The 10,624-nt window shown below is 36.2% G+C and overlaps 1 protein-coding gene across 1 annotated transcript; it reads right to left on the bottom strand.

Annotated features, from left to right (window-relative positions):
* Positions 1–1,967: 1,967 nt before the first annotated feature.
* Positions 1,968–4,049, bottom strand: LOC131074336 (1-aminocyclopropane-1-carboxylate synthase 8-like). Its single transcript, XM_059217282.1, has 4 exons — positions 3,918–4,049; positions 3,263–3,390; positions 2,988–3,152; positions 1,968–2,823 (listed from the first exon to the last, which is right to left on the bottom strand). Exons 1-4 carry the CDS (start codon positions 4,044–4,046, stop codon positions 1,968–1,970), a joined length of 1,278 nt encoding a protein of 425 aa, XP_059073265.1. The 5' UTR covers positions 4,047–4,049.
* Between the last annotated feature and the right edge of the window lie 6,575 nt (positions 4,050–10,624).

Here is a 10,624-nt window from a genome sequence, read left to right as displayed (position 1 = left end):
TTGGCATCAAAAATTTCATATGCTCATTTTTTTTCCAATACCAAATTTTTTATCCATGTGAGATTGAGTTTATAAAAGTAAGAACATGTTTAATGGTTGAGCTTGGTTGGTTCACTAGTTAGCTATCATAACCTTTAAGGTTGGATTTTATTTGTATTGAGCTCTATGTTAGAGTGTGCATGTGATGTATTACATGGGATGTGTGGTTGCATGGTTTCTCATTATTCATAAACACATGCAAGATGCATTGGAGGGGCTTAATGTTTTAGAAGTATTCATTGAGACTCGAAAAGTATATTATAATATTTTTTTGTTGAATAATATAGTGAGTGTGGATTCTTTTAGAGGCCATTTTTAGGCTCTTGAGGGTTTAATAAGGTATATCTTGCTTAATATTGTAGTATTCCTTTGATCTTTGCATTATGTTTACTATTTAATACCAAATGCATGTTTTGTCTCATAGGGTTAACTGGGAAATGGTTCAATCGACTTTGTAATTTCATAACACTTCATTTATAGTTTTCCATGTTTCCAAATTCTCATTTGATGATGTAAGTGATGTGTTGGACCTCATATATAGTTTATATCTAAGAAATTTTATTAGCACTCATAATAATACTATATGTTGGTTGCCAATTATAAGTGATTATAGTACATAGACAAATGAGATGGATACCATCTCTTTGATGAAGTCTACGTGTCTTCTCTTTAGGATGAATATAGAACACCCAAGTACAAATCATTTTCTTAGAACATATGTATACTAAAAATGATATGAGGTTGCAATGTTTGCATGAAGTTCAACATCAAGTTAATGTAGCCCACTATGTCGATATACTCTTAGTTTTTGGACCATTAATATTCTCTCTTCTTTGCATAGACTATGGTTATAGTCATGTATATTTCTCCATGTCATATAATCTTAAGGCTTCATCTTTATTCCTTTATTCAATTAAGAAGATTGGTCATTGTGATACTGTTATAATAATTGAAAATATTAGTCATCATACACATGTTTGTTTTACCATTTTTGTTGATGTCATATCTAATAGCTCATCACAGTCTATCCCAATTATGAAAGAAGTGTATGACAACGTGGAGCAGTAGGACCATTCTCTTCCTATTACATGTTTCTTGATAAACATGCTAGTCATAGTGGGGAGACCCACTAGCTCAAATGGGTAGTAAGGTGCTAAGGCTTTGGGCTTGTCCATGTAGGTCCAAGGTTAAACTCTCATTGACCATTTTTGTTTGCTAGTTGTATTACTTGAGTCTGTGTAGGCATCTTTTGGGGACTAGAATCACCTCAAGTAACATCCTGATGTAGTGGGGTTGTTGAATCACGAGATTCCCCAAGATTTATAAAAAAAAGCTAACCATAATAACATTTAACAATTATGAAACTAATGCATTTTGCAATGCAACTAAGTAAGGAGCGTGATATTAGTTAAAATAAGACTATTATTTTATCAAGGATGTGTATGTCAAAGGATAGAGAAGTTTCTCTATTTGTCTATCACCTTGTCCCATAGGTATTCTTTGTACGGTTTGACTTGTAATATATTTCCAAGATTACATGCAGCTATACCGCTCAATCTCATTTATTCTAGTATGTCAATAATTGTAAGGTATTAGTCTCAATGTTTCTTGAGCATATCTCTTATGACTTTCGCATGTTAGTGTATACAATAGTTAATGATAGATTTCAGTTAGTTGAGACGCTTGTTTGAGCTTTATTGGTAGGCTATAAAAAAATATAACATATGACAGATTCATAGAACCACCTCAAAATTTGTTTGAGAAGTGAAAGAATAGGCAAATGGGTGGCACTGTGTTGCTTGACAAATCTCTGAATTCTTTTCCACAAAACTTTCATGGTGGATATTTTGTGGAAGAATAGGCTTAGGAGAAACACTTTAATTGCAAGATCAGAATATCCTTGATTGAAATTATGCAATTAGCAAAGGTTAATGCATGGATTTGTTTTCCTTGGAAAAACTCTGAAGTCTCTCCAATGCAACTTTCATGGTGGATATATTCATTTCTGCAAAGCAGACTCGAAACCAGCCAGGCTCCATGCACTTGAATGAAGATCCGGGAGATATATTCAGTTTGGCCTCGTATAAAATTCCCTTCCATAATTTTAGCTCCCCCTCTAAGTCATTTGATGGAAGTAGATGACTCATGTTTACCCAACAGAAAAGGCCTGCATTCCCTTCCAAGTGTTTAATGCCACTTCGCTCAAACCCTGAAACAATCAATCTATGTCTTTCTTCTAATCTCTTCTTATTCTCAGCTATATAATAATTAACGAATTCTGGATCTGAAAGCATAATGGCCAATAAATGCTGAGTCTGAGTTGAAATCATGCTGAAACTGGACATTCTTCTGGCCGCCGTGACTACTGTATCGTTATACGAATAAATTGTCCCAACTCTGAAGCCTGGAAGACCCATGTCCTTTGATAAACTGTACACAATGTGCACATTATCTGGGGTGTAATTTTCTTGGGCAACAATCTCTGCAATGCTGTGAAACTCTGGAGAAGAGAAGACTGAGCCTGAGTAAATCTCATCGCAAACAAGATGTATTTTCTTCTCATTTGCAAAAGCAAACAGCATTTTCAATGTGTCAGCGCTTGATAGTGTGCCCAATGGGTTGCAGGGATTTGTTATGAGAATTCCTTTCACCTTCTTCTTTAGATCTTGGGCTCTCTTGAATGCTGATTTTACTGCAGATTTGGTGATTTGAAAGTTGTTTGAGCTGTAACAATGGATTGGCTCAATCTCTACTCCTGTGCGCCACCTCAGATCTCTATCAAAACTACAGCCAAAAGAACAAATTTAGAAAAGAATTGTTGGCATCTTTAGAAAATTAAAAACAAACATACAAAGTAAATAATACCCTATGTAATATGCCGCAGATTCTTTATTAAGTTTAATCCTCATTCAATAAGGTAATCCTCATATCTATAAACGCTAACATACCCAGGGTAATAAGGAGATGGTACTAAGAAGACATCTCCTTGATCAGCAAGGCAGAACATTAGCACCTCGTTAGTTGCAGTTGATCCAGCAGCATTTACTATCCTGTCAGGATCAAATTTCACTCTGTTTCCTCTCATTGCCTCCATGAAACTTGCCATAGCCTGTAATAACGATGCACAAAACTCATTAAAAAAATACAATCATTTAAGTTATAAGTCAACCAATTCAAAATTCAAATGAAAAACAATTAAATCCATCCCATATTTGAAATTTATTGGTAATCTGATAATCCATGATAATCCTGATAGAGTGCCAAGTCCTTAAATAAACCCAAACTCTGTTCGGAAGTAATTGTTGCCTCTGGGTGTTTTATCAACCACTCTTCCATCAGATCAAATGAGAGCTGCAAAGAAGAATTGAGCGTTAAATTTTCACACCTCTAACGACATTTATTGCAAGTATATCCTTTCTTATAATTTTCAGCAGAAATCTCAATCTTCCTCCAACTTAAGATGGAAATATTTTACAGGAACTTATACGCAGTAGAATGCTTTCAGAGTATAGTCTCAAATAAAAAATGTTTAAACAGTCAAAATAAAAAATAAAAAATCAATTTCAATAATATTAAATCTTTAAATAGAAATATTTTTCATTGCCAAACAAAACCTAATGTCGGCAACATTCTAATTTAAGATGAAATTGTTTACATGATAAATCTGAAGCATGAAACTGAAAAGTGAATTTGCAGCTTATTATGTAATTAAAATGGTGGGAAGACTGAATCATAGAATATGATCTGAAAATTTTTTTTAATAGAAATATTTACATATCAAAATTCAAAAACTTAATAGAAATTTAATGTTATTAAATAAGAATACTTTTCACTGCTCAAAATATAAACAAAATATGATTTGGGATGTTTTGCCGTACCGTATTCTCTGCAAGGCCCATCTGGATAACCCCCAAAGGATTGAGCTTTTCATCATATGGATTATTCCGATACTCCTCCCACCCAGCAAAATAAGGCGAATCTTCCCCATGTAAACTGCAAGTTGCCATTTTAGACAGACTTGTTTCACTATCATTAACGTTATCAAAACTTGCACTAAGGCAGTTGTTTTCTTCACATATGATGATCTTCATTTTAACCAAAAGAATTTGAAATCCGCAAACTATGTTGGAATCTCTTACAGAAAGCTCTCTTTCAAAAACTTAATTGATCTTTATCTGCAAGAAAGCTCAGACGCCCAAGTTGTATTGTAATTTATCACACAAACGCCTCTTTAAATACTAAATCCTTTTCAATAAGTCAAAAAAGTAATAGTACAGTCACATATATTGTTTAAACATTGTCGTCGTGTAATTAGGGAGGAGCATCATTGTTGTCTGCTGTTACCCGTTTCAAAGTTGAATGTGAACTTTTTCAATATATGGATCGATCAAATTCTTGGATATTGTGCACTAAATTCGTCAACGACGTTTTAAATGCCGAGAGGCGGGACTCAAAGTCTGTGTCAAATAAAAAGCGTCATTTTCAAGTAACTCCTTGCAGGTAGATACATTTCAGTCCTGGTCCAACTTTGAACAGTCGTTTTCTATATTAAACATTTCAAGTTGTACTGCAGACCTGAAAATGGGCTGTTAAAACTTTGGATTTGGGTGCCTATCATTAACGTATCCAACTGAAGTCAAGGAGGGAACCTCCTTGGTCTGCCGAAATTTCACGGAGCATTCCAAATTAACTCGACTCATAATGATTCAGACTGTTCATTTAAATTCTACTCTGGTTTAGAATTTCTCTCCTAGTCAAACTCTTTTTAAGTTTTGGATTTCCTTAAGTCTTTGTGATTTCAGATAACGATTTATTCTGAAGAACTCGTACAAATGACCATGTGTAACACGATGGGTAATTGAAAATACAAAATCCGTGTTACTATTGTTGTAGTTTTTAATTGTGTAATTAGTTATTAATAGGATCTTAATTTTGAAGAATCTCAATATTATAATTTAACAATCAAATTATGACATTATTAACAAGAGACGCATTGTGTCAAATTCCTGTATATGGTTACTATAGGATAAAGTAGTTATTGAAAGATAAAGTAGTGGTTAATTGAGAATATATTAATCATTGAAGACAAAGTTGAACACTGCAAAATAAATATATAAACTATTTGTTTTCATTTAAATCTAATTAGCCATGATTGTACATTAACATCATCGTTTTTAATTTTTTCCAAAAACTCTTTGATTAACTAGAAAAAAATATAAAAGATATGCAATAGATTGAATAGTCTAAGATAGGATAAATACACAATCAATCACATTAGAAGGATACTCTTTGCAAAGTTACAATTGATGCACTCTTAGACAATTGCCTACATCCATTTTGTGTATGTAAAACAAACATCCTTAATGTCAATTAAACAACATTCTATATGAATGTTTCACCTTGATAATTATAAAATACAAATGCAAACATTTAACCATTATGTCACTATGCTACAAATAGTTTTGAAGATTAATAAACAAACAATACCACCAAAATATGATCCTGAAATTCAGAGATAAAAAGTTGGGATCAATGTGATGCCCCCACACCAATCCAACCAACTTTTTTCCAAAATTTTAGGGATCCAAGGCATTGTGATTACAAAATCAAATCTAGCTCAACGTGTCAACCCAAAGTGTTTAGATATGCGAAAATGAGCTTTGAAGATCAAAATAGGACTTTATTAAGATTTAATTAATCAATTCAATAAAGAAGATGAAATAAAAAGGGGCACATTTAGGGTTAAGGGCCCAATTTTATAGTATGTGGAATGATGAGAGAGGATTTTCTATTTAATTAAATTAATAATGAAATTATTTACAGAAATTTCATAATGCAAATGCAACACACTAAGGCGGGTCCTAACCTAAGTGTGAATTTGGACAACTCTAATCAAGGGTGTACAATTTGTGACATGCTACAGTTTCACTCCAAATTTGAAGATGCAAAAAGAACAAGAGTCAAAGTTCTTTGAGTCTACTTTCTAAACTAATGTTTTTTTTTGAAAATGGTGGAGATTAAGGGTTTCAAAAAGGAGGGACACAAAAAATGGTAATATTTTTATGCAAAAAACATAACATAACATATCTTGTGGCCCCCGCCCCCCCCTAAAATGTTACCTTTTCTTTATAATTTTTAAAACTGGTTCAGTGAGAAATCAACTAGCAACTTGTAGTTTATGCTGTATTTTTTCAAATAATCTTTTAATGAGTATATGATTTTTTACTAACTTTCAAAGTGGAAACATCACAAAAAAATAGAAATTTGAGGGTTCTCCCCCATAAAATCGTTGAAAACTAATTGAAAATCAAAACTTTTTTTCAAGGTCTGTAAAAATAGTCTAGTTTCTAAAAATGATTTTTTTGCAAAATTTGATGAATGTGTAGAAAATTATACCCAAAATAGTACATGTTGGCTTTTAACCAAAAATGGACACACTAACAAAAAAAATTAAATATGAAAACCTTAAAAAAATCAAAATGTGAAACATATTGCATGGTTGGATAATTAAGAGAGAGCTTAAGGCCTCTATGGTGTTTTTTTAATTTGCATTAAAACATGTGCAAACTAGATGGATAACATGACCAAAAATATGTGAAAATTTTTAATCTTTTGATTAAAACATGTCACGAGCCTAAAATGGTTGTCCATCCCTTTGGGTTGGACGCCCAATTACAATCCAACCCAAAGGATTGGTGTATTCCAATGCAAACAATTTGGTCCTCACACTATTTGGTGCACGTCGAATATGGTGCTTACCCTATTTGGCATGTGCTAAATTTGGTGCACACCAAATATGGCGTTCACCCTATTTGACACACGTTAAATTTGATAGATGCCAAATGTTCTAGATTAGAATATTGTAGGATAGGTTGTGAATGGGCAAATGTTCAAATTTTGACACGACTTAAACTCAATCCCTAAAGAAAAATACATACATTTAAGTATAAGTCACATTTCAATATGTCTTTTTTTAATTTCTTATACTTTAAGTTATATTTCATATATATATTGGTAGGATGTTTGAGAGTGGTTTCAGCTCTATAGGAGTTATAACGTAGAGTCTAGGTTTCAATGGATCATATAAATATTTATACAATCAATTTTTAGTAATCAACATGCTCCTATTAGCATTCTTTAGCTTTGTATCTCACTTTTTTATCTTCCCCAAACTCTAGACCTATCTCTCTCCCTCTCTTGTATCTCTCACCTCTCTCTCCCCTCTCTAAGGATATCCAACCATTTCTACCTTTCATTTCCTCCTTGCCCCTATTTTTATCCTTGACTCACTCCCTCTCTCTTCTTCTCTCTCACTCTCTTATTCTTTCTCTCCCCTCCCTCTCCATTCTCTTGATCACTACCTGTCATTTTCATCCTCTCTCTCCCCATATATAGGTCTCTCCCTCCCTCCCTCTTTACCTCACTACCTCTCCCTCCTTATTTCTATACCCACCTTTCTTTTCCCCTCTAGGTTTCTCACATGTCTATTTTTCCAATCTCTAGCTCTCTCCCTCCCCCATTAGCCTTATATATAATTTATGAACTCTCTCCTTCTCTTCTCTCTCCCCCCAAACCTATCTATCTCCTCATTCCCTAGGTCTCTCACTCCTTCCATGTATACATCTTCATATATCCCCTTTTCCTCCTCTATTTGTTCTTCTATCTCTTCTATTCTTCCTCTCTCCCCTCTTTAGTTCTCTCCCTTCCTTTATTTCTCTATGTCTCTATCTCCCTCCCCCAGTCTCTCTTATTATTTCTTCCTCTCTTATTCTCTTTTTCTATTGTATAGGTCATCATCTCTTCATCCCAAACCCCCCCCCTCTCTCTCTCTCTCTCTCTCTCTCTCTCTCTCTCCCCTCTAGGTTTCTCTCTCCCTTCCTCTCCACCTATCTACCTTTTCATATAGGCCTCATTACCCAACTTTCACTATCCCCCTTTGTATATCTCATTCCTCTCTCACTATCTAGGTCTCTCACATCTCTTTACCCCTCTAGGTCTCTCACCTATCTATATGTCCCCTCAAAAAATGTATCCCTCTCTACCTCTCTCTCCCTCCCCCTTAACCCTATATTCCTTTATGAACCTCTCTACCTCTTTATCTCCTCCTTCCATAGGTCTCTCACTCCCTCCATTTCTACCTCTCCATCCATCCCCTCTTACTCCTCTTTTTCTTATTTTGTCTCTCCTCTTCTACATCCCTCCCCTTATTAGGTATCTCCCTCCCTTTCTTCCCCTCTCCCTCTCTATCTTACCATCTATACATATCCTCATATCCATCTCACTCCCCTATTCTCTATTATTCTCCCTTCCTCTCATATTCTCTCTTTATTGTCTAGGTCATCACCTCTATCTCCCCTATCTAGGTTTCTTGCTCCCTTCCTCTCCACCTATCTACTTCTACATCCATGTATCATTACCCACCTCTCTCTATCCCCTTCTATCTATCTCAATTGTCTCTCTCTCACCATCTAGGTATCTCCCCTCTCTATCCTCCTCTATCTCTCTCACCTATCTATTTTTCCCCTCTCTATTTCTCTCCCTCTCTCCCCCACTCTATCTCCCTCCCCCTTTAGTCGTATCTATTTTTTAATCTCTCTCCTTCTCCTCTGTCTCCCCTCCCCTCTCTATCTTCTCCTTCCCTAGGTCTTTCACTCCCTCCATGTCTACCTCTCCTACAATCCCCTCTTACTCCTCTCTCTCTTTAATTTTTCATCTCTCCCCTTATCCCTCCCTTCCATTTCAAGGTATCTCCCTCCCATTCTCTCCCCTTCCCCTCTATCTTCCTCTCCCTCCTTACACCCATCTCTCTCCCTTCTCTACTAATTTTTATTCTCTCTCCACCTTCTACATCATCAAATTTCCATCTCACCCTATCTCCTCCTCTCTAGGTTTCTCCCTCTATCCCTTTCCACCTCTCTACATATCCATTCATATCTCATTACCAACCTCTCTCTGTCTTCCTTCAGCTATCTCAACCCTCTCACTCTCTCGCTATCTAGGTTTGTCACCTCTCTCTCTCCCCCTCTATGTATTTTGTATGTCTATCTAACCCCTCCCTATTTCTCTCCCTCCCTCTCCAATTCTCTCTATCTCAAATCTCATATCTCTATTAAGGCTTATAGTTTAGATTTTATGATTGATGATGTATAGTTGTGGTTTTACATTTCAGTTCCTCATGGCCTCCTTTCCTCTCTACCTTTCTTTTCCTCCTTACCCCCATCTCTATCCTTGCATCCCTCCCTCTCTCTTCTTCGCACTCTCTCTCTTATTATTTCTCTCCCCTATCTCTCTTCATTCTCTTGATCACTACCTTTCCCTCCCACCCCCTCCCTCTCTCTCTCTCTCTAATACTTTCCCTCCCTCCCTCTTTAACTCTCCATCCCTATCTACTTACCAAAATATCTCTCCCCAAGCTCTAGGTCTCTCACCACTACATCTCTCCCCTCTATAATAATTTACCTCCCTCTCCACCTCTCTCGACCTCCTTACCCCTTTCTCTCTCTTCTTTAACTTCTCTATCATTTTCTTCTCTTTTTCCCTCACCTATCTACCTCTCTCCTCTATAGGTATCTCACACCATGTATACCTATCCCTCACTCCCTCCTTAGCCCTTGCTTTCTCTTTTTTCTCTCTCCCTCCTCTTCTCTCCCATTCTTCTAAGTCACAAACTCTCCTCTATCCATCTTTATCTATCTCACCCCTCTCTTCCCATCTAGGTCTCTCACCTCTCTCTCCCCCTCTAGGTCTCTCACATCTCTATATGTACCCTCCCTATTTATCTCCCTCCCCCATTACTACTCTCCCTTTATATACTCTCTTGTTCTCTTCTCTCTCTTCCTTCACCTCTCTATCCCCTTCCCTAGGATTATCATTTCCACCACCATATTCCCTAAACCCTATACTAGATAGAGAGAGAGAGAGAGAGAGAGAGAGAGAGAGAGAGAGAGAGAGAGAGAGAGAGAGAGAGAGAGAGAGAGAGAGAGAGAGAGAGAGAGAGAGAGAGAGAGAGAGAGAGAGAGAGAGTATTAAGGGAGAATAAAACACGGAAGGTACCTAGGGAAGGAGGAGATAGAGAGGTGAATGGGGGGGAAGAGAGAGAGAGTTCATAAAGGGAGTGGTAAGGGGGGATGAGTTAGATACCTATAGTGGGAGAGAGGTGAGAGACATAGATAGGTACAAATTATGTAAATAGATAGAGGGGGATAGAGAGAGGTGGGTAATGATAGAAGGATGGATAATTAGAGAGGTAAAGTGGGAGGAAGGTGGTGCAGGAGCACCCAAGACAAGATTGGCCACCATGAGGCCACAATGAAGATTTATTAGATATCAGGTCTATCATGTTAAAATGACCATCTGATATTGTAATCATGGCCAATAATTCCATTTGAAGTCATATTGTTCATGTATTGAGTCCTTTTATAATAAGTTGTCAAAAGTTGTCATATGGGCAAAATGATGTCAAAATGAGCATGTAATGGGGTTCAATGGGTAGAATAGGAGTTTAATAAGCATTTTGAGTTTCATAAGGTCTCATATGACCATATTGATGTAATGGGATGATTAAGTTGATTCATGTAGCAAGAAA

This window comes from Cryptomeria japonica, chromosome 3, assembly GCF_030272615.1.
Source record: "Cryptomeria japonica chromosome 3, Sugi_1.0, whole genome shotgun sequence".
In the NCBI taxonomy this organism is placed as follows: Eukaryota; Viridiplantae; Streptophyta; class Pinopsida; order Cupressales; family Cupressaceae; genus Cryptomeria; species Cryptomeria japonica.
Note: the sequence above shows the minus strand (reverse complement) of the source record. Positions and strands in the feature narration are given on the sequence as shown.